The sequence below is a fragment of the Aplysia californica genome, unplaced genomic scaffold, assembly GCF_000002075.1.
Source record: "Aplysia californica isolate F4 #8 unplaced genomic scaffold, AplCal3.0 scaffold00729, whole genome shotgun sequence".
NCBI lineage: Eukaryota > Metazoa > Mollusca > Gastropoda > Aplysiida > Aplysiidae > Aplysia > Aplysia californica.
Window position 1 is genome coordinate 227,176 of NW_004797999.1, and position 25,352 is coordinate 252,527.

Here is a 25,352-nt window from a genome sequence, read left to right on the forward strand (position 1 = left end):
CCACCTCCCCTGGCTTGATCCTATCTGAGGCAAACACTGTACCGTTTCATCAAGATAGATCTAATGCCTGTACAGTCGTACCTGTGTAAGTCGGCCACCCATTGTCATGGAGAAAAGTGGCTGTATGAGACAGGTGGCCGTCTTAGGCAGGGGCTGATCAAAATGAAGAAAACAAACCATTCCTTTCTGAGGTCCCAACCGAAAGAAGCCGCATTGTTGTAGTTGTTGTTGTTGTTGTTGTTGTTGTTGTTGTTATTGTTGTTGTTGTGGTTGTAGTTGTTATTGTTGCTGTTATCGTTGTTGTTTCTACTGGATTTCTTTTTTCTTTTTTTTTTCTTTTGTTGCTGCTTTTGTGCAAGGGTGACAATAAAACGAAATGTGTCAGACAAGGAGGACCGAGTGCTATGGTAAAACGAACACATGGGTCGCCAACACTCTGAGAACGAGCGACGCTTCTGACACAAGTTCATGTTGACGTCCTTTGTTACTTTGTTACAGACTGGGTAAACAGTGACCACTCATCTCACTTACGATTTGCGTATGAGTTCATGGCGGGGTTTATTATGGTTATGATGAGGGATGACACGCTTACCTCACTAGGAGCTGAAAATGTGTTACCTATTGGTCAACAGTGGGAGGGGCCAACGCAACATGATCGGTTGGAGGGACTACCTAACAACAACGACAGGTGATTGGATTATGACGGCTCTCCCACAACGCCAGGGGCCATTGCACAATTTGTGACAAAACGTAATGGAGTCACTAAGGTGGCTGAGACAGGTGTTATTGTTTAGTGTGATCAGTGATAGGGGTTGTGTGTTAAAATATGGTGGTCGCGGCCGCGTTGGACAGGTGCCCGATTTACACAGTTAAATTGTTGTATCGAAAAAACGCAAGGGAGGAATGGAAAGTGGCCGTTTGTACAGGTGGCCGTCTTATACTACGTATAGAGGTGGCCGTCTGGGCAGGTTCGATTGTATTATGTACAACAGTGACGTGATCACATTTCATTTACGAGGGTAGCTGATTTACACTCTTTGTTGATTTGATCTTCTCTGCCTGTCCTGGTTTTTGTTCAATAAATTAATTATGATCTAAAATGCGGGATCTTTAGCCGAATGTAGATCTAGACCCTCAGAGCAAGTTGGTGTAGTGATTTTTTTCTCTTTAAACCAGCAGCGGTGGGATCTTAAATTAGGCGCACTACTGTATTATTAATTGATGGTATTTTCATCTTAGATCTATTATCCTATCATGCTTATTCAGTTGCTCATTAACTCTATCTTCACCCTCACCTTGGCCTATCCTATCAGTGCCAGACATGGACCCTGACCAAAAGTCTGTAACGTAAGATAACTACCTCATGCGAGATCTGTATGAGATGTCAAAGGAGAGCCGTCAACAAAACCAGACAGGGCATGGTCAGAAACAACAAGATCAGAGAAATGGTGGGAACAACACCTGTCCCCCACTACATCCGAAGGTAAACAATCAGGCAGTTTGGACAATCTCACACGTATGGCATGGCACCTGTATTGCCAGTAAAGCCCACTACAGGAAAGTATCAGCGTAAAAAGCAAGAGGAAGACCAAGAAAAAAGACCTGGACCCAGGGTGTGAAGGATACCCAGTGGGTGGTTGGCGGGTGCTCTGGTGTGGTTGCTTCTTCTTTCCTATCAAACATCTATCGTCCTTATCTCCCCTTCTTCTTTTTTTATGTCTGTTACTCTCTTGTAACTCATCTAATCGTCTGGCGCTCATCATATGACCTTATGCAGTTGCGAGCGCCGTAAAACAATTACTAGACGGATACCCTGAGAACATTCAATATCCCACCCAGCCAGGCCATCAAACTTGCTAGAGACAGGAAGCTCTTTCTCCCCTCGACGTCCTAGAGGTACAAATAATAATAGAGATAGCATTTGTATAGCGCAAATCCCCGTTCAACAGCAAGCTCTATGCGCTTCACAATCTATACTATTACCCCATTAGACCTGAGAGCATTCAGAAACAAACTATTGTACTCAACTTTCTGGGAAGCATACAAGTGCAAGAAGCCATAGGCGCTAAAATACTAACATACGAAAAGATCTTTCGCTGTCTATGTCCGGGTACACATTTCCACCTGGGTGAAGTGAGGAAATTCGTGTAAAATGCCTTTCTAAAGGACGCAACGTCGGGCCCGCGGCTCAAACCCCCGACAAGAGGACAGATACAGTAAGTAAGTAGAGGTATTTTTCATTCTCATAGATTTTCACTCTGACCCCCCCCCCCCAACCCCCCCACACACACACACACTTACTTCCCCAACCCCTTTCCTACATGTGCATATTTTAGCCTAGATGGTCGGTCATTCATATTATTATTTAGGCCCGTATTATTTATTGATAGCCTTTTCTGTATAATTCTTCACTTAGGCAAGCCAAGATAATAATGATATTATGAAGTGAGCGAAAAAAAAGCGAAATGTTACTTTAACAATTGTGATGAAATACATGTATTGCGAAATATTAGACGTCCGTGTTGACAAAATATTATTATTATTCCAGTCGCCAGTCGCCAGTCAATCTCCAGTTTGCTTGCCATTGTTTTCAAGATGGCGATAACGTCGCTCAGGAAAACGGTTCTGTTATGTTTGCTATTGCTGCTTCTCATTGGTAGGTCTTAGCTGTTTTATTTTCACTCTAGTCTAGATTCAAGTATTTTAGTCGCGATGAATGGTCACTGTAGCTCCATGAACATGGAGCTCTTTGGAAATTGCCTTCCCGTTTGTTTACAAAAGAAACAGTCTACGTGATTGTGATTGCTAAGGCTAAGTAAAAAATGTGGACAATAGATTAGATAAAGATCATAAGATAGCAATGCCAATGAAAATTTAAATTTTCACTTTAGCCCTTTTTTATTTGGCCGGCACTATTTCTCCGAACGTTCGGGAAAATAAAGCTGGGCACTATTTCTCCGAACGTTCGGGAAAATAAAGCTGGGCACTACTATTTCTCCGAACACTCTGAAATATCATCCTTTCCCCCAAATTTCGGATATTATATAGAGATCTATAATTATAGTATAGGCCTACCAAAGATTGTTCGTATACAATATGGTTCAATCGGTCCAAAAAATGTCCGCCGTAAATATTTATATAAAGAAATGCTACAATTCCAAACAGTTTTTCGCTATAGATTTGACGTGTTGCCTATGAAGGGTACTGCTTTTAAACGTAATGTGTTGTGTTCACTCGTGTGCTGTCTAGATCTAGATCTACGGAGGGTTATTGATAACGACACATAGAACTGGCATCTGCGTTTGTCACTGCTGCGACCAATGTACTGACACTGGCAAGCCCCTTAATGTGTGTGATTCCATAATTTACATGTAATATCCTGTACTTTTTTAAAAATTACGCACATTTAGGGTTAAAACTGCCAATCTTCTTCGGATAGGTGGACACACGCCCTTATTTGGTAATGTTTGTTGTTGTTTATGGGCTGTTCTAATTTTGATTTCTTTCTGTTGTGAAACCTTTCTTTTTCACGTTTTTACACTCATCTAAAAATCTCATCTAGACTAGCTGTTGAAAATTGAAATAGATATATAGACCCAAAAATTTGCTCCTGTGTGTGTGTGTGTGTGTGTGTGTATGTATGTGTGAGTGTGTCTGTGTGTCTGTGTGTGGTAGTAAGTGGAGAGTGAGGTGTGTGTGTGTGTGTTTGTTTGTTTTTCGGGCTTTATTTCAGCCTTTATTCAGTAACAGTTCAAAGTATACAAAAATAGAAACACAGGATCCATTCACTCCAGGACTCATGAGTCATTCGTCTCTTTCAGTTTCACTCTTTCATTCAATTCCCGTGTTCTCTCCCGCGGCTCATCCCCGTCCGCATGACTTTCATACCCCACCCCATCCCTCCAGGCACACACAAAGAAAATCTCACTTGTTCCCTGCGAACCATGGACAATAATATAGGCAAAACACCGCCTGAGCTACATTCCTTTTGTTCGTGAGCTGTGGACCAGGCCAGGGGTGGTCAGTGTCGTCGTCTTGTAGTTGCTGTCGCCTGTGGATACACTCGCACATTCTTCCTTTCACCCGCTCTTTCACTCACACTGTCTCTCCATCCACAGTTCAGCTCGTCATACGTTCAAAAGTTGCCCACTAGTTATGTTTAGTTAGTGTGTGTACATGTGCATGATGGTGGTGGGTGTGTGGTGGGTGTTACTGAAGTTTGTCTGTAGGCGGGCTTGCCATGCGGTACGTGTTCCTTCCCAGACCAGAGGCTGAATGAAAGACAATGAAAGTTGGCGCCGAACTCTCGCAATAAATAGGCAAAAAATCACGAGACCGGAAGCCGAAAACCGTTCGGAGAAATAAAGATCGGCACTATTTCTCCGAACGTTCGGAGAAATAGTCACTTCGTTTTTATTTGGTATCTAAGAAAGAATTTTCAATTCTAAGAATTATGCTTCTTGAATTTTAAAAATCGGTTCATAAATAAAAAAAATTTATGGGGTTGTAAAGGTCGGCAAAATATGGATGACCCACATAGGAAAATACTCCTAAGGCTAAAAAGTGGACCACGTAGTAACAGATTCTGTAAGAAAATCAACGATATCTTTGTAACTAATCGGAGTGTTAGAGAGAAACTTGGCTACCCGATGTGTTTTTGGGTGTAGAAATCATTTCTGCAGTCAGATTTACTACCCCCATTTCGTAGTTATTTTGTTATAATTAAAATTTTGGTGTACATATTAACGATTTTGCGAAAAAGGGGTGTCAGGATGTGTCCATTTTATTTATAGCATCGTATCACAACATGGGATCTTTAAGAAATATATAATATATGTCAGCAGCGTGACTAAATAATTGCAAAGCTTTTTATGATCACTTTAAATTAGACCATGCCAACTGTATAAGTTAATTCAATCTAGCATGCCGTACAATTAAAAATTCTTTTTCCCCGTTGAGACGCGAACACCCCGAGACGAGATAACCTCGCCTCGGAATACCCCCATTGCGATCATGTTACAAAGGGAATAGAGAGAAAGACAACGGGATGCGCGCGCCCGCCATTACCCTATTTCAAGTGACCAATGAACGGGCCCGGAATAGTCATGCGGGGATTTGTAGGTCACATACATTTGCCGCGAGAGTGAGGGAAAAATGGCCGGTCTCCGTGCGAAGCCGCTTTGGATAGGGGGGTAGTCGTGCATTTATGATCGGGTCTAAACAACTACTTGACACAGAACGTTCAAATTTGAGTACACTATAGAGGATAGATAGATCTATTACCATCTCGGCATTGAAATTCAAACTCCTTATAGTTTTCGGTGTACACGATACGAAAGTGTTCCGGACACCAAAAGTATAGGTTAATTTATGTGTGTACGAACTTCAACGTCCACATATCATTAGTTTGCCCTATTTTCGAGAGGGCCACCTCTATTCTCACCCGGAGTGAGAATAGTGCAGGCGAGTCTTGTGGCTATTCTCACCCGGTGCGCGTTCACCAAATTTTGCGTTCACCCTAAACCACAGAATTCTACACTGTGATAACAGAAAAATTGTAGAATTCTGTGCCGTGAACAAACGTTCCATTACAACTGTAGCCTACTAAAAGCGTACAATTTTGTCTGTGGGCAGTGGAGAGAGAGAGAAAGAGAGAGAGGAGTAGCGCGAGAATTTCCGGGCAAAACAAAATGGCGACCCGCGTAGTTCGGCTCGATTCGAAAAGTTAAATAGCCGTAGCATCTTTGTAGACAACCAAATTAATTTACTTTTGTGTTTTAACATCATTTTTTAACTTTGTTTTGGTCAATTTGATCGTCCACACCGATAGACAGTATTCAGAAAGAGACAGAGAGAGAGAGAAGAGGGGAGGAGTTGATCTTGCGAGAACTTCCGGGCGGGTGAGAATAGCCACTTTCTTTCAATCGTGCATTTATGATCGGGTCTAAACAACTACTTGACACAGAACGTTCAAATTTGAGCACACTATAGAGGATAGATAGATCTATTACCATCTCGGCGTTGAAATTCAAACTCCTTATAGTTTTCGGTGTACACGATACAAAAGTGTTCCGGACACCAAAAGTATATGTTAATTTATGTGTGTAAGAACTTCAACGTCCACATATGATTAGTTTGCCCTATTTTCTGATTGGTTGCCGAGTTTCATTCGGATTGGTTCGGAAATAGAGCAGACCGAGGTTGACAAAGTTAGTCACCTACGCTTCGGCCGGGTCCGCAAAATCGCCCGCAAACGGGGACCAAATTTTCGTCGCGCGGGAAAGCCTGATTGGCATTGCTACATAAGATCTGGAATCCGAATAGGCTTTTAAAAGTGAACCCTAGATTAGATTAGCCTAGATTTAGATTAGATAGCCTACAACATTAGCAAGTAATATATTTCTGCCTTTTTTGTATCGGAGTGTCTACGTACACGGTAACCAGGCGCGTAGCCTCAGGGTCTACGTACACGGTAACGGTAACCGGGCACGTAGTCTCAGGGTCTCCATACACGGTAACTGGAAGGTTCAAGAGATAGTCCACTCAGCCAAAAAGAGTGTCACTTTTATTGTTTTTCACACAAGTAGGGTAGATTCTAACTCTGTTTGCAAAGTTCGCGCTTTTTCGAAGAGGCGCACGAGGGTCAACTGCTCTATAGTCCAGCATGATACCCACTAAATTTCATAACAGAGCGTCTAGTAAGCCTTTACTTTCGCTTTCGTTACCACCCAGAAATTTGTCAGTAATTGTCTGATAACGCAACAATTATTGTAACATGCAGGTTCGACATTACAAACGTGGTGTCGCCATGAAAGTAAACCAATATTTGTCACTGTGTCGTCACTTATAGGGGCAACATGAAGAAAAGAAAGTTAAATGCGTCTTGTCGGGCTCGCCATTGTGGCTGGTCAATGAACCTGCACGCGTTCTGAGTGCTGTGAAGTACGGGACTCAGGAATGGGGGGGGGGGAGGGGATTATTGATTTTTTTTTTAAAGATGCACTCGGGGATAGGGGGAGGGCTGGACGCAACACCAGTGGACAAAAAAAACACGAAACTGGAAGCAAATGTTTAATGTTTAGAATTTTGAACTACTACAGCTCTCTGCTAAGTAAAGTGTGTGTGGGTGCAGGCCTTGTGTGAAAACGGCCTAAATGTTCGCGTTTCATTGGATTGGTGGCAGTTTATTTTAGCTTTCTGTACAAGATTCGCAGATTTTCAGTATCACTGCATCTTGCCCTCCCACAGTTCTTACACCTCTCACACTGAATAGGTCTACTTGGGCTATTCTACTGTACTTTGAGTTGGAGCATTAATTTTTGTCCTTCGCGTTTATTATATAGGCCTATATATGATATTAATCATGACAGTCGATATTCTGGTTCTAGGCTCAAAGCAAGATTCATTTTTATAGTTTATATATACAGGCGAATATGACGAAAGGAAAATATTAATAAGTCGCACAAGACCCCAGGCGTCACCACTTTCTGTACGTAATCAAAATTGTAAATTTGGTGCATGACTCTTTACTTGAAATTAGCTCCCAAACCCTCAAATTGGTGTGAAATAACCTTGCTTAGATAAAGTGATGGTTTTCATTTCAGCATTCTAGGGTTCAACAGTATAATAATAATGGGTGTTTCGCGAAAAGGGGTTTCTGTGGCGATCACCCGGAAAGTTCCTCCTTTATTAGAATTCTGAGTTGAGACCCATGTGATTTAAATAAGATGATATCGGTTTTCAAAATGCTATGATGTCGCACCCTTTGGTGCAGAAAAGCAAGCATTAGACCAAATATTTATACTATAGCCTTTGGGTGTTGACCATAGCTAAAGATGTACTTTTCCATTTTTGATTTTGACTGTCTTCTCTAGTTTTAATATAATGTCCTGGGTCATTCATTTTTATTTGCTCTTTTAGCTTTCATATTGTTTTATCCAATGTGTATGTTGTGTGATTTGTGTGTGCTTAGAGACAGAGAGAATATTGTTGTGAGGCTATGGAGATTTTTGTTTTATGTAACTACATGTACAAAGTCATAGTCAAGTCTACTTCTGACAAACTCAACCGATAAAGCTATCCTCATATCGTTTTATCCAATGTGTATGTTGTGTGATTTGTGTGTGTGTAATATGCTAAGTATTAAATATATTTATAATATTTAGAGGCTATTCACGCATGATGTGTGTGTGTGTGTGTGTGTGTGTCTCCTTCTCTCTCTCCCTCTCCCTCTCTCTCTCTCCCTCTCTCTCTCTCTCTCTCTCTCTCTCTTTCTCTCTCTCTCTCTCTCTCTCTCTCTTTCTCTCTCTCTCTCTCTCTCTCTCTCTCTCTCTCTGTGTTTATGTATTTTTGTGTTTTATTGTAAGTGTGGTCTTTGTAAAGATAGTATTAATGGGTGGTTCGTGGGTGCTCTGGTGTAGTCTGCTCCTTCTCTCCTATTCAACATCTATCATCCTTATCTTTCTCTTCCTTCTTTTTGTTTTGTTACTTCTCTTGTAACACTAACACCTCTAATCTTCGGCACTTATATAAACTTATTTTGTTGCAAGTGCTAACGATTTCGAAAACAAAAGATAGTTTTAGGTATGAACAGGGTGTTTTGGCGGCAAGCGTAAGTGTATGCGTGGTACCGAAGCTCGATCTACTTTCGCTTTCTTTACCACCCAGAAATTTGCTGGTAGCAGTCTGATTAACGCAACATTTGTAACATACAGGTTGTGCATTACAAACGCTGTGTCACCAGGAAAATAAATCATTGTCCTGTGCTTTCACTTGCGGGAAAAAAGAAAGTTATATTAGCGTCTTGTCGGGCTCGACATCGTGACCGGTCAGTGAACCTGTACTTTCGCATCACATTGTTTTGAGTACCAGTGATCGCATGGGGTCACCAAAGTTCATTCAACGTGTGCGCTGCGCGAAGTATAGGGCTCCGGAATAGGGGGATTATTGATTTTTTAAAAAGGTACAGTGGGGGGGGGGGGGGGGGGGGGTTTGAAGGCAACATCGGATGACAAAATCTGAACTTGGAAGCAAATTTTAGTATTTAGAATTTTGATTATTACTAGAGCTTCCTGCTACGGAAAAGCGTGCATTGGTGCGAGCCCTGTACGGAATTGGGATCCGTCATACTCATACCTAGTAAGCCGCGTTTTTAAACCAAAAGGTCCGCGTTTCATTGGATGGGTGATAGTCAAGGATCCCCTTGTTTTATTGTCCTTTGTTTTAAGAGAGGTATGACCTCATCAAGAGCATACTTTTTTAATTCTCTCTCTCTCTCTCTCTCTCTCTCTCTCCCTCTCTCTCTCTCTCCCTCTCCCTCTCTCTCTCTCTCTCGTGATAGTATTACATGTTTTGTAAACATCTATATTTTAGCTTTCTGTTCCAGATTCGCAGATTTTCAGTGTCACTTCATTTTGCCCTCCCTTAGGAAAGATGACAAGGGGTAGATTGGGGTCATTTTTGGATTTACATTCCGCTCACAACACACAAAAAGCGGAGTGAAAAAGGAAAAAGGTCAAGGTCATGAAGGGAGCGACTCAGTTACCATGCACCTAGCTCAAGCCCCCGCCGAAATAAAACACGCACCCGGTTACCGTTTTCGTAGATAATGAGAGGCGCCCGGTTGCCGGTTACCGTGTACGTAGATATTGAGGCTACGTGCCCGGTTACCGTGTGTGTGACATTGAGACTACACGGTGAAAAAGGAAAAAAGTCAACGTCATGAAGGGAGCGAAGCAGGTACCGTGCGTGCACCTAGCCCAAGCCCCCTTCCGCACCACCACCCCCTCCCCCCCTCACCCCCCCGAAACTAAGTACACGGTTACCGTGTAGATAGATATTGAGGCTACGCGCACGGTTACCGTGTATGCGACATTGAGACTACACGGTGAAAAAGGAAAAATTAATGTCAACGTCATGAAGGGAGCAAAGCAGTTACCGTGTACCTAGCTGAAGGCTCTCCCCCCCTCCCCCACGAAACTAAATACCCGCTTACCGTGTTCGTAGATAATGAGTGGTTGCCGGTTACCGTGTACGTAGATATTGAGGCTACCCGCCCGGTTACCGTGAACGTAGACCCTGAGGCTACCGTACGTGCCCGGTTACCGTGTACGTAGACACTGAGGCTACCGTACGTGCCCAGTTACCGTGCACGTAGACACTGAGACTACGTGCCCGGTTACCGTGTACGTAGACCCTGAGGCTACGTGCCCGGTTACCGTGTACGTAGACACTCCGTTTTTGTATTAAAAATTTATTTTTCCGGATTGAACTTCGGCGGACCCACTGTGTTTACAGTGTATTAATGTGCACTAGCCATACAGTGGGGGGTTTGAGGGGGGGTTAGTGGGGTGTTTCAGGGGTCCTTGCCCCCTTGGCAAAAATAATAGGCCGTGGCTATTCGGACTCAAACTCCAATGCGTGTAGGCAATCACTAGGTTTAACGCATGTGAAGCAGACTAGCAATTCGACCTTGGCCTTCCTTGGTTTCTACGATCTGGCCAAGGAACTACAACAAATGGGCGCCGACTGTGATGACCCAGTGCGAACTGTGGTCTTTTCTTTACTATAATGTAGATCTATATATATATATAAATCTAATAGTAGGGCCGGGCAGTGGGCAACGGTGTGGGAGGGAAATATAGATCTATATATGCAAAAAAAAAGGGATGAAGGTGGTGGGGCAGGCCTGGGGAAGTAAGATAGTCAGAGAGTGAGAGAGAGAGAGAAAGGGGAGGGGGGGGGGGGGCTGTCTTATAAGGACTGATTATGATATTATGAATTTTATGTTTTGATCCCTTTGTAGTCTCGAAATGCAGTGTAATAGCCTTCTACCAGTAGTTTATTTTTTAAAGTCCGAATAGCAACGGGAGACAATTCGGACTTGAGTCTAGACCTCGCCGGAGACAATTTAAGTACGGTACAACCGGTGATTGCCCACAAAAAAACACACAATCTTCACGTATAGGCCTACATGGCAAATTATATCAGTTTCAAAATGGGCTGCTGCCAATGGAACGGGAAGGCAATTTCCAAAGAGCGCCGAGACCAACGTCACTTTTTATTTTTTATATTTCTGTCTTCCATCTACTGATGTAGGCTACACTGTGGCTGTGGAGCTTCCATTTTCCATTCTCTATTCGTTGACTCTTCTTTGTCTTGTCAGACAGTCTTTGTAATTTTTTGTAATGTACAAAACAGTAAAAAAGTAAGAGGCATAAAGAGGTAACCTATTAATTTAAATAAACTCAGTCTCATCAAGCTAGTGTCAGATGAGAGAAATGTTGTGAATGTTCTTTAACTATAGGCCTACTAAGACTATAGTCCAGGGCTCTCTTTTACGCACAGATTGCATATTACGCATTAAACCTGCAGATTACTCCCTTTAAGTTTTTGGTAGTGCGTGAGCATTGACTCTAAATAAAATTTCTTTTCGGGGCTTTGCATACTCTTTAAAACGTAGGTGGTGTGCATCTGGCTTGCATCATTTTACCCCTTCTCCATCCCGAAGCCGAGTCAATGATTTGACAACAAACCCAATCACATAGGACGACAGTCATCTTTTGTCTCTGTCAGAAGCAGTCGACCTTCTCAAGCATGAGGCATTTCATTTTATGAAAAGAAAGTGATCCAGGAGGCTTGTGAAATTTTCACGAGGAAAAAAAATCGAAAGTATGGAAAGACTGGAATGTGAACCGTGGGATGGCACTGAAGAATATGAATATCAGTGTATTTTCTTTAGTGTGTTACAGTCGGAATTGAGCCCTTTTGGTTTGTCAACTTATTTTATTTTTGATTGACCCAACCACCACCACCACCCTTCGCCCCCTCCAAGTGGACAGAAGTCTTATAATTCTAGTCAATATTACTCATTATTTCTTGTTGTTGCAATGAAACCTTACAGTTAAATAAAAATCGTTAGCATTCAATCATAGTCATGGTCACTCTGTGTGTGTAGACTGTGAATGTGCGTGTGAGTGCAAAAATGTTTACTGTGATATTAGGAGGTTGTAATACAAAAATTTTGACTTTTGAGGATTAGTTTGTCAGACATGAAAAAAAAAAAACCCAAAGCAACAAAACCCGTTAAGTTTCTACAACAAGGGTTTAAATACCCCTTAAGATAGAACACCAAAGGGGAAGGAACCTCTTAAGTTGACGTGAAAAGGGGAGCCCTGATAGTCTATTATAGCCTGTTTGGTTTTTGCCTGAAGTTGAAGACTTACACACTTTGACTTTGAAGTTTTTTCATTTTCTGCATTGGTATTTCGAAGCCAATTTATTGCGAGTAATAATTACCTCTATGTCTAAATTCTGCAGGGCTTCTATTTTTAAAAAAAATTAAAATTTTGTTTGATGTATAAACTTTAACTCTACTCTAGGTTATCCTCGATTCAGTTAAATTTGTAAAATGTGAATAATTTTGTGTTGTGTGTTTTAATTTGCAGTGTTTGCCACTCTTGAAGACTGCTTTTTCCTTGTTCAGTAGTTCTTGTAGATGATCATTAATTAGACTCTAGAGAAGAAACAAACAAAGTTTTAAGAATTATATTCTTTGTGTGCTTTGTAACTAAATCTCTTACTGAAAAAAAAGTATTTCTCATCTCTTGATTTTCTGAGCTTCTATTTCATCCTGCGCTCATAATTCATCCTTACGCCTTTGGCTATGATTTTTTCTAGAACTGTTATTGGTATTATCTAGATTAAAAACTAAAACTCCCATTCTCATCACACTTAAATTGAGGAATCATTTTGCTATACTGCTCAATATCAGTTCATGTGGTGCATGCATTATAAAACTTACTGAGCATATGTGTCACGACGCACTGGAATCAAGCGCTTGTAAATTTTTGAACATATATATGAAGTTATTTGTATCATATTAAAGGTTGTTGATTTGCCTTGCTTTAGATGAAAAAAATATATATTTATCTTGAATAGAAGTATTGCGATTAAAGGAGGTAAGGTCGCCTAGTTTCAGAAGTAAAATTAATGAGAAAATGGCTGCCAAAATTTGGTGACTTCAATAGCTTACAACTCCTTGGAAACTGCAAATTTACATTTTTGTCCCTCTGATCAATGTTTTCCCATAAAATTCCATTCATAAAAGTGTTTTTGAAGGGACATACAAGGCGTTGAGACAAAAAACAATTCGGAAAAAAAATATCCAAACTGGCTGAAAAATGCTGATTTCTTGGATTTCATTATTTTGATGAGCGCCTGATTTCACCATGATGCCAAACATATTCTTTTTTGTTTGGCTTTTCTTCAAAATAAACACATGGTAACAGATATATATACTTTTGTGAACGCTGTGACACCTAATAAATTGATTGGACAAGATTTTGTGATATTTCAGAACTCCTTGATGTGGAAGCAAGACGGGGTGGTGGTGGATCCAGAGGCGGAGGGTCTAGAGGCTCAAGGGGTTCTAGAGGCATAAGAGGTTACAGAGGTTCTAGGTAAATTGTACTATGATTTTTGTAAAAATAACTTTCTCTGGGTTTTTAATTTTATAATATTTTTGTTCTGAATGACTAAAAAGATTAAATTTCTTTCTCATTATAACAAAGATTAAAAGTGAAAGTTTCATTGTTAACTGTCTTGAATATCATCGGTGTCACCAGAAATCCACTTTAAAGTCCACTTGGCTACTTATTGAACCAAGACAAAATTCTAGATTTGTTGTGCTTGATGCGAAATCATAATATTGCAACCTGAAGACTAAGGCTAACAAGAGACTTAACCTTCTCGGATGGCATGCTAGCACTTTTTTGGGAGTGGACAAAGACCCTTTGAGATAGCTATGTACTCTCTGCCATGGAATATAACTTAGGCCTACAGACAATCTGCAGCATAGACTCAAAGGTTTCTTGAAGAAATTGAGAACCAATCCATAAGATTTATTTCAGGAGAGCTATGAGATCAACTACAGCTTGTGAAATCAATACGAACCTAGAATCCTTGGACCTGCGGAGAGAGGCAGCAGTTGTGAAGAGGAGTGAGCACTTAAAGAGACAGGACACAAACCACCCAAACAGAAAGATCATTTAACAGAGGTGATCAAAGAAACCAATCCATGGAAGATCTATACTTGACAGTTACCAAACTAGAAAAAAAAACACTACCTTTGGTATATCACAGAAATGCTGAAACCCTTGAGACCAGAACTACCCCAAAACCCCAAAACAAACACCAAGAATCCCAACATCATAACCTCCCTCATAAAGGAGACAGTGAAAAAGGAACGTGACCCTGTAGAACTGAAGACTACAGCTCTCAAAACGATTGACTTCTACCCTGGTAATTCAATCCATATTTACATTAATGGGTCAGCCTTCAATGCTGGCTTTGGAGTAAGAATAGAACATCCTGACAACACCTGGAAAGAACTATTTGGTAGCTATGGTACTTTTTGTACAAATTTCAAGGCAGAAGCCATCGCCACTGACAGCAGTCCTCCACCTGACCAACATTTCCATTACTGTGATCTTCTCAGAGAGAAAATCAGTACCATAGTCTCCGCCGAAATGCACGGTGCTCGAGAGGGCTCCTTCGCGTGTGTTAATACGAAGCGTGTGTTTATATGAACCTTTGCAAAAGGAGGAAGAGTCGCAGTCATCTCCTGGCCTTGATATTCTAATGACTTCGCTTTGGAGTGGGGGTCACTTTGGCTGATAATGTGACGACACTTGACTGTTTTGTGAAGGATTCCCAGACTGCGGGTAAGAATACAAAAGCTTTGAATGGGTGGGGGCGTAAGAAAGACAGACTCAATATAAGGATATATATATCTATGCACCATAAATTGTCAGGAACAGGTAGTAAGAGGAAACTGTTTGTGATAGTCATAAATCTAGAGACAACAGACCAGCCACGTGGCTTTCCAAGCAACCACCCCCGACCGTAAATTCATGGACGACATCAGAATCATAGATCTCTATATGTAGAGAAACTTTTCTCTTGTGATTCGTTGAACAAGTATGTATTGTTATAAGTTTTTCGAGTGCAGCTGATAAGGCTTACTTGACTAAACTTTAATCCTATAGAAGCCACCAGTGTTTTTCAGGGTTCATGTATGTTGAGCATCATAGGCCTAGGTCTAACTAAACATTACATGTTTCTCAAAGATGCATTTCCAGTGACCAATCAAAATACATTTCACATTTCCCCCCCACCCCAAAAAAAAATTATTTTTTTTTAAATTTCACCGACCAGTCCTAGACCTATGTGTCTGGAAAGTTGGGTGTGAAAATGCTTCCCACCACTCTCTTTGGTCGGCATGAGGGGCAGTCTTACCAAATATCCGGTTTTCTAGGCTTGTCTAAAGCAAGCTTTGCAGGTCGAAGTGAAAATTTCCCCATGTCAAGCTTTACCCGTCTGCGTGTTTCGCGGATCGGACCGTGTGTTTAGTGGGAGCGACAGAGCATTTGTATGTCTAAATTATAGTTTTTAAAAAACGCCAGATGACGAAAGCGTGTGTTTGAGCGGAGCATGCTTTTGTATGACGTGTGTTTAGATGGAGACTTACTTTACTCATGCATTGGAAAACGTGAATTTCGAAAGCCCAGCCTGCCTTTCTGTGGCTCTAACAATTACTACCTTCATGCTGACCTATGCTGTTAACCTGACTTTACAGTGGGTACCTAGCCCCAGCAACATCTCAGGAAATGACAGAGCAGACACCCTTGCCAAGAAGAGAGCATCATGAACACATCCTCAAGACATAGTATCACAGCAGACAGTCAAGAACATTACCAAATGCAACACCAGGGAACCGTGGCTGAATGGATGGGCAATAGGCAAAACTGGAAGAACTGCATTTGCACATATGACTGCTCCCAAATAAAAAAATGCAGGAAATTCTCTGAGTAGAAGAGAACAAGTCACTATCTTTTTTTCTGCAAACACAACACATCCCACTGATTTCCTTCCTAAACAGGATCAACAAGAATACCCCAACTGACTGCCCATTGTGTGACTGCCAGGACGAAACAGTATCACACCACCTCTTTACCTGCCCTGCACTTAGCTACCTGTGTTGTACCAACCTACCTGCCTCCCCAGATGTCGGAAATTTAAATACTCTAAACTGAGACAAAATGCAGCTGATAAAAACAGTACATTTTTGCCATATCCTCAGGCCGAAGAGCTAGGGCTCAGATGGCTGCTGGGTTGGAAAAGTAAAGTTGTGTTTTTCCTATCTGCAATTTGGTGATGTTGAAAGGTGTATCTTTGATATAAAGCTTTCGGAGGGTGTGAAAATAAAAAATTATCAAAATTTGGACGTGAATGGATTTCTTGCGATGGCAACGATATTTTGTTCTTATGTGTATAATGTAGGTATATGACCTTTGAAAACTTTATTTAGATGTTAGAGTGTATATAATAAATCTCTTTTGTTACAAATTTCAGTTTGAGGAAGTACAATATTCTTGTCTGTTAAAGGTTCTCTTCTGACCAGCTTTTTGGCCAGTATGTTGATATGTAAAGGGCCAGTTGCTACAGTTTAGAATGGAGAGAGGTAAAGATCACATATTTTACGAGTTGAAATTCTGTGGTGTCTTTTACAGAGGCATCAGGGGCTCCAGGGGCTCCAGAGGTTATAGAAACTACCGAAATGTGGTACTTTCTGGACGTATTGCCAAAGGTAGCAGCCACTACACATCCCGTACTTGGAGAAATGCTGCCATAGCTGGGGTGATTTTTGGAGGCCTTGCCTACACAAGGAGGCATCCGAATCGCAGGGACTGTAAGTATAGTCATATATTTAAACATGTTAGAGAAAAACATGTTTTCTCCTTTTTTTTCTTTTTCATGACATTTTGTAATTCAGTGGGATGTGGTATAAGATGATCTCGATAAAGAATTCCGAATATATTATATTCATGCTTGTAGTGTGTAGCAATTCATGTTTTCGCCTTGTTTTTTTCTGGATTTTCAGAATGACAAGTTCCTTAAAGATGTAATTTTGAATGAAATTTTCACTCTTTGCTTTTACTCAAGGTATGGTACTGCGGTTTTAGAAAATAGCAATGTTCCTTCTAAGGAGTGTTAAAAGTAAATCAAATGAAATGTGTTTTTGAATTCCATTTGTTCAAGTAATGGTATGTATAACTGGGGGCTCTCGCGTCCTAGAGGTTAATGTGTTGGCCCCTCTTTCAAAGGTCCCGGTTTCGAATCCAGGTAGCGACCGAAAAAATTTCTTCTCTAAAATTGTCTCCTTTCACCTCCTTTCCTGCTCTCTCGCAATGTTCTGTCGTCTGCTTTCGTTTCCACTTTCTCCCCCCACCCCCTCATCTCCTTTGCCCCCTCCTGTGGGCTCCTATTTCTGCTGCCTTTCTACTGCTACTCCTTGGATCCTTCTTACTGATGTCTTTCAGCTACACCCCTGATCTTCTGGTAGCAAAGATTAACACCTAGCCTTCTCGGACAAGAGTGAAAAAACGTTAAAGATCCTTTGGAGTAGGCTCCGGATGCCACCCAGGCTAAATTTCAAAATTTCTTACCACCTGAAAAAGTTTAATGTGTCCTGTGTGTTCATAAGACCTTATGAAGTTGCGAGCACCGTAAAACACTTACCCCCCCTCCCAATAAAAAAAGGGCATATATATAGGCCTATATACCAACATGCGAGTTTTCCTCTCTTGTATATGTGTCTTTGCCAATAGGTGGGGGTTTCTTCATATACCTTACAAAATCCTTTCCTATTCCAAAAAAATGGTGCTACAGCTTTGAAATTTGTATGTTGTGCTTAATATGATGTTTCTGCTATGAGGGCAGAGAAATAGCAGGGCCATGAGAAGAAATCTTACAAATATTTTTATTTCTGAAATTAATGCATTTTTAAAAATTCAGAATGTGACGGGTTGAGTTCGTACTTAATTGCTTAGAAACTCGTCCTTCTACACTTTTATTACTATAACTACATTATTTGTGGTGCTATATCAGGAATAATGATATCTGTAGCTGTTTTGTCTTTGTCAGCCTTTTAGATTTTCATTTTCGAGCATAACTCGTGAAGTCATTTCGCAAGGCAACTTCAATTCTCCGTGACTTCTCTTCTATCGGCCATTTGGAATGAGCTTAATATCTTTCTATGGACTTATTCTGAGGCTGTGACCGTGCATAATTTTGCAGTAAACAGAAATCCCGCGATGCCTCGTGCTCTGTCATCATTTGTTGTGCTCGAAAGAACCGATCAGAAAATGAGAAATAATAGTGGTGGAGGAACGTGCATTGTTACTGTTGATCCATTCAAAGCATGTTGTTGTGCAATGCAAGACGGTGAGAAGAATAACGATAGATGAAACAAAATCATTTAAGTTTTCTTATGTCATCATCAAATCTTATCATGTTATATTTGAAAAAAGCTGTCAAGTCAGAAAAACGTTTCCGCCCATTTAATTAAATGTAAACCAAGTAATGATTAACATCGCACTGCGTTCCAATGGTTGAGTCGTGGTAGATCTAGATGCGACCTCTAAGTAGATCATTTTTTGAAGGTATGATGGTCGATTGTGTATACTTATGGGAAAATGGAAGTGAAAGTTTAATATCGAGTGGTCATACTAGTCCTATGTTTTCATCTTACAGTGCCCCCTATTTGTACCAACAATATAAAGAGGCGACCTGATGGCAAAATAATGGGATACTTTATCTGTCCCATGGAGAATGATCCATATGACGAAATCTACTGTTGTGGTCCTAAGAAACAGGAGTACTGCTGTAACAAGACCATGGCTCAGATCTACTATGGGTGAGTAGTCTAAATCATGTGCCTTTGATTTTTGCTTTCAGTTAGAATTTATTTTTTCTAGGAAAGATTGATTTGTTACTAATGTTTTGTAGATGGGTTGCAATATTATATCATTGCATATTTTCCCTGCACAACACATTTATGTCGGTGTGAGTCAGGTTGTTTTTGTTGTTATGGATCCAGCAACATCTGGAAGTTAGCTCTTTTGTCAAATGTCTTGTAGTGATAATTGCATGTTTGCGTCAGTTGCTGTGATGTTCCTTAGAGTGTACTTGTTGACTTATTGTGTTGATCTGACTGTCTAAGTTGGAAAAATCTTTCTTTTTTTTAAAACATTTAACTTAAATTTGATATATGTATTGATAACCTGTTATCACTCCTTACTAGTATTAGCCCAAGGGTCAATCATATTAAAAATGTAACAAATTGATCGTTGAACAGATTAATTTAGTATAATATTGACAAACTTTTTATTTACTTCTCTTCCTTTTTTTTTTCTTCTAAAGAGCATTTATAATTTCATTGCTTTTCCCCTTATTTTCTTTTTGTCTATCCTACCTGAAGGAAGATGTTTTATTTCTCACTTTTTGATAAGAAAAATATTGAATGACAGAAGTCAAGAACATACAAGAATTTCACAAAACATTCTTCTTCTTCTATCCCGTGGTTGGGGCAACCGTTGGGGCACCACTGCATTGGAAAACCAGCTCTCGCCATCTATTTTTGTCCTCTGCTCTCCTCAGATTGTCACCCATCGTCTTTCCTGTCCACTCTTTAATGTTGTCCTCCCATCTCCTTCTCTGCCTTCCTCTCTTTCTCTTTCCTTGTACGGTTCCTTGCAGGATTGTTTTGACAAGTCCTGTGGATCTTGTGACATGCCCATACCATTTTAGTTTTCGTCTTTTCACTGTGGTCAGTAGATCTTCATATTGTCCCACTGCGTTGGTAATTCTCTTTCGTACTTCGGCATTTGAAACATGGTCTTTGTACGAGATGTCAAGGAGTCTGCGGTAACATCTCATCTCTGTGATCTGAATCTTTTTCTCTAATTCTGCTGTTAGTGTCCACGACTCGCAGGCGTATAAAAATATTGAGATGACCAGTGAGCGCATTAGTCTAATTTTTTTAAAGCATTACCAAAATGAAAATATGTTTTTTCATGCAGTCTGTAATCTTGATACCTAGTTTACTTATTTCCTCAGAAAGCACCACCAGTCTAAAGGAAAAATGGGTGTTGGAGCCATCATTGGGATCATCGTCGCTATTGCTGTAGTTTGTGGGGTTGCCATCTTCTGCTGCAAAAAGAGACAGCAGGCTGGGACAATTATTCGCAAGGCATCTAAACGAGGTGCGTGCATACAATTTATTTTTGTGCATTCACTTTTTTTGATGAATGTATTTCCTTTTATCGTGGACATGGTAATTGAATGTCTTTTGTCATGAAATTCGAACTGTGTCAATGTGTTTTTGAATTCTTTTTCTAAAACAAAAGTTTTTTAAATTAAAATTTGTAATATGTTTTCATGTTTCTGAAATGTTGCTTTACCGTTCAAGGTGTCTAACGAAATTATCTTTTTTATTTTTCAAGTATATTCTTGAAAATTTAGATGCTTAACGCTGTTAGAAAACAAACTGGATTCCAAGAGTTTCCAGCTTTCTTGATTGTCGTTGGATTGCTGATGGGACACATTGATAGCTTCGTGTACAATACCCCTGGCTCATAGGAATGTCATTATTATAGTCAACAATTCTGGATTCTCAAATCAAAAAGAGTTCCAGGGTAGACCATGAAAGGGTTTTCTTTTATGTTTTTTCTTTCCCCTTTTTATTCCATTTTCCTTTTTTTTTTACTTTTTAGGGGATGGTGACTTTCAGTACTTCTTTGGTCTTCTATTTTTGCATAACTTACACTAACTGATTACATTTTCAGACCAGTCCCCACCACTCCCTAATACACAGTATTATCACGCACCATCTCATGGTAAATCAAGGAGATCGTGTTTGAAAATTTGTCGTTGTGTTGTCCATATATATATGTTTGAATGGATGTGACCACATACAACAAACTGTCCATGTAATGATATTCGTCTTAGACCGGCGTTTTTAGCTACATTGAAGAAGTTGATTTCCTGTTTCTGGGATGTCTATTTATAGATGCGGGAGAATAAGATTTTTTGTTCTGGAGAACAATTTATAATGGTAGATTTTTTTGGTTTTATTTGTTGATAGAGAAAGTGAGTCCATTTGTGATGTGTGTAGGGCTTCCTTTTATCTGAAATAAATCAAAGGCTCTGAACAGGGGAGGAATGCTGTATTCTTTGCAATGCTTGGTTCTGTTTCTGAACACAACAAATTAACTGAATGTAAAAATAAATTTAATCCGCTTCAAGGAATAAGTGCACTTGGTAAGTTTTTCAATAAAAGAACAATTGTGCCTAAAAATGAGTGAACTCTGATAGTTGAGTGTTCTATCCAAAAAGTTGACCAGTTAAATTTTAAGTTATTTATTTTGTAGTGTGTGGTCATAAACTGTCTTGGAATGTATAACTGTCTTTGTTATGGTAGATCCAGCTCTTAACTAAAAGCATGGAATCTTCTAGTGTGTGCACCCCTGCACTATGGAGACAAATCAGCTGAACAACAAAAAATAAGAATGTGAAATATCTGAAATGGATATTTTTGCTCATCACTTTTCTACTTCTGCTTGGTAAATGTTTTTATGTGTGTGATGAGGACGTTTTAGTGTGCTATTATTATTTCACCAGTTGGCGCATAGGATTGGGGGGAAGGACATTTTAAGCAAATTTTTGCTAGCTTGGATGGCTTTGAATTTGTAATCTTAGCTTTTTGATGCGTCTGGTCGATGTGGGTTCGTGCACTTATTTGCACACTTATGCCTAGCCACCTGATTCACTTATTTTACCCCGGGAACAATGTGAACATTGGCTCTGAAATAGATGAGGTAAATCTTAATGATGAGTGCCTGATTGCACTGCGTTCAGACACATGTGGTGTGAATGAACAGTTATTGTTAACAATGCTCACATTTACAAGCATAGAGCCAGACTGATGTGACTGCAGACACAAATATTATGTTTATGGTCATCAGACCGCTTTTCTGTCGCGAAAAGGATCCTGATAGATGTTTTTTACTTGGCTGCTTATGAAAATCTGTTCTCACTGTGTTCTCTGCCATCTTTGTGGATGGTTGGCAGGCGCTCTTGTGTGGTCTTTCTCTCCTTTTTTCTTATCAAACATCTATCGTCCTTATCTCTCCTCCTTCTCTTCTTCGTAAGTTACTGTCTAGAAACACCTCTCATGTTTGGTATGACCTGATTGTGTTGCAAGTGCCGTAAAACTCTTAGTAGACTTTAAAAAATGAGTTTAAAAAAGCTTTTGTTGCATTTTTAGTAGGTACAGTTAATTTACTTCAGTCTTCTGTTTTTCCAAGCTGACATGATAGAGATATCTTTTCTTTGTCCTACTGCATTTTGTCACTTCCTTCCCCCTGTATCCCTCATAGAGGGTAGTTTGTGATAGATGATCCCCTTCTCAGCTTGCCCAAATCATCTTCAAAAGTCTTGTTTTCACCTGCAATATGAAAGAATAGTTTAATTTCAAAAACTGTATTTTGAGTTGCGCAAGTGAGCTGTCCTCAGTGCATGTTGTTCTTTTCCAAACATCAGAGTAAGAAGGAAATAAAACATATTTCATGACATGTCTGCCACATTGATCAATTAATATTTGTTTCTTTTGTATTTGAGGAAACAAAGTAGAAAAATAAAGAACACAGAGGTTGTGAACGACGAGCTGAGAGAAGATGTCTTTTTGTGGATTGTGAATACCAAACCATGGTCACGAGACTAGGTCTATCCTCAACTCTTTTCTTGCCTTCTTCTATAGTTATTTGTTCATGTAAAAGATTCTTTTGTGCTCCTGTATGACCATTGCCGCTTGTGCTAATGTCCTTTTCTCTTGCTGGTTTTTATGTTTGATGGTTTTTGTGCTGAAGTTCAACTGTGGTCAATGTTAGCTTCTGTTGCATCCACAGACGGTAATGTGATGGGTTTTTATTTCACAGATAGGAGTAATAATCCTCCCGAGGCTATACCCTTTAGTGACCCGCATGCTGGGAATGGTAGTGTACAGTTTTTTTGTTTCCTGTTTGCGCTTAATTGATTTGTTCCTCTAACTCTTCGCCTCTATTCTTATATTTAATTGCTCTATTTTATACTCAAAATTGTAGAGCAACTTTAGCCTGACGATTTGACTAGTCTGTACCAATGAAATATGGGTTTGGTTTATATTTAGTTTTTATAACATTATTAACAGTGAGTGAACTTTTTAAAACTGACTTTTTCTTCTTTAGTAACATAATATCAAGCAGACATTGAATTCTTTAGAACTTCTGTTCTCATAGACTGGCGCTATAGAAGAGACTGTCTAGAAGCTATAGACTTTCCTTATGTGTGAATTGACTAAGTGACCCAATGTTTTCTTGTATTTTGACTTCATATGGTGTCTTTCCATCAGTATTTATTAAGGCCTACTCTTAGTTCGACTGGTCTGGCTGAATTTTTTTACCGATATAACCTCAGTGCTTTCAAAATAATTGTGCGTAAAATGAATTATATGAAGTTGACAGTAACATATACTTCATTTCATCAAGTCTAAAGTAAAAAGAAGTTATAAAGCAAGGTGCAATACCCTAAAAATTCAGATGAGGATTTAGACCAATGCGTTTGTTTATCAGTGTTCTTCATATGGGCTTTGTTTCATGTATTGAGATGATAAAGTTTACAAAGAATTCTGCTTTAGTTGCTTATTTTGTACTTCCTTTATTACTTAAATAATCACACATGTCTTTTCTGCTTCTATTGTGTCCGTATATTGTTTTAATGTCATTATTAGTGCTTCAAAACTAGCTGTTCTGTGCTAACACACAGCTTAAAAGAACTGTTGGAGTAATAGAGATCCAGATTGAAATATTCAAACATCTTCTGGGAGGATTAAAATTTCAAACCAATTGTATTAAAGTCTTGCTTTTAACACTGAAATTGGCGAAGTCTCTTGAAGTGAAAATCCCTCAAGTACCGCACCAGTTTAGAAAACTGAAGCCGTGGTAGATTTAAAAACAAAAAACAAAAAAAACCCTTCGCAGCCCAAGAAACATGCTTTAAAAATTCACTGAGATTCATCAACCATTCAGCTATGGTATAGAGTGACTTTCTTTGGTATTTACTTCAGTGCAGTGGCTCTGTTCATTGTTAAATTATGTTTAGTGTGCCGGATTGAGTCGGCAACTAAAGTCGCCAACGGTACTAAAAGTGTTCAGCAGTCCATGAGTACAGTTGTTTGTTTACTTACACATATTCCAAAGCCGCATAGTTTTTAGCGAATAAACATGTGGTAGTCTGGATGGTTTCGTACAAATTAGCATGCTGATAATTCGCCCCTTTACACTGAGATAAGCCAAGCTCCCGTGTCTCTTTGTGGAATTTTTTTCATTGTGCGAGTCTGTGGCTATAGTTGTAGTGCCTACAGGTTTCAGCTTGGTTTAAGCTATGCTTTGCATTTTGACCAATTCTTAAAATGTAGCTTCAAATAATCATATTTGGTTGTGTTTAAAGTGGATATGCTCATACCTGTCCCGTGGTTTTATGCTAAAAAAAAAAATCTGAAATTATGCAAACAGCCCAAAAATGTAACATTATGCGATTCTGTTAATTTTAACAAAGAATGATAAAGGAAAATAATCAGAAATTATGCTGAAATTGATCAAATTTTGCTAAAGTATGCGGGGTGCATAAAACTTCGTGGACAGTCATACATATACTTTTATTTAAACCTTTTGGCATTTCAATAAATATATATGGACTTGTGATATGTGGAAGGTGGGAAAATGGTAGTTGGTAAAGTCTTGCGTGCCCATAGTGAACACGCACATAGCGAATAGATTTCCAGGTCCTGCATTCTTTCTCATACATATATATTCTTTTTATTAAAACATGTGTACAAAGCGAAATTCATATATATATATATATATATATATATATATATATATATATATATATATATATATATATATATATATATATATATATATATATACAACTTGAATATTTCCGCGTTCTGTCGATCTCGCTATGGGCGTGGTAGAGACTGTATATCTTTTCAGTGCCTCTCCTGTATGTTGGAGCAAGCGAGCCACTATTTCATATTCTTTCCCTTTCTTGATGTATCATGACAATATACCATCCTAGAAATACTTATGGCCTCAGGAGTTGCGTGGACTTTGTAGCTGTGGGGCTCATGGGAAACTGTCCCTAGACTTACCTTCTACAGTCGAACCTGTTCTAACGATCACACTGTCCAAAACAATTGCCTGAGCAAATGCGAGGCATGCTGACAAAATGAGTTACTTCTCGCAATCCACCAATGGAGATATTGGCCAAAAATTGACAATTGACATTTGGGTCAAATTTTTACATTTTCTTTTGATGCCATATTCTTTAACTATAACCTGTCTTTTATTATTTTATAATTCTAAATTGTAAGAACTTCACCTATAAGCGTGATGTACCTATTCCTTTAC

At 39.5% G+C, this 25,352-nt stretch overlaps 1 protein-coding gene across 2 annotated transcripts in view; it reads left to right on the forward strand.

Annotated features, from left to right (window-relative positions):
- Nucleotides 1–2,531: 2,531 nt before the first annotated feature.
- LOC101858520 (single-stranded DNA-binding protein 3) overlaps nucleotides 2,532–25,352 on the forward strand; it is a 34,540-nt gene continuing 11,719 nt past the window's right edge. The window contains exons 1-6 of one of the 2 annotated variants that reach the window (XM_005108872.3): nucleotides 2,532–2,656; nucleotides 13,358–13,460; nucleotides 16,572–16,750; nucleotides 18,595–18,757; nucleotides 19,960–20,105; nucleotides 20,688–20,738. In XM_005108872.3, coding sequence (XP_005108929.1) covers nucleotides 2,596–2,656; nucleotides 13,358–13,460; nucleotides 16,572–16,750; nucleotides 18,595–18,757; nucleotides 19,960–20,105; nucleotides 20,688–20,738 — 703 coding nt within the window. In that variant the 5' untranslated portion in view covers nucleotides 2,532–2,595. The remainder of the gene's footprint in view (nucleotides 2,657–13,357; nucleotides 13,461–16,571; nucleotides 16,751–18,594; nucleotides 18,758–19,959; nucleotides 20,106–20,687; nucleotides 20,739–25,352) is intronic. The other variant, XM_005108873.3, reaches the window with a different exon arrangement.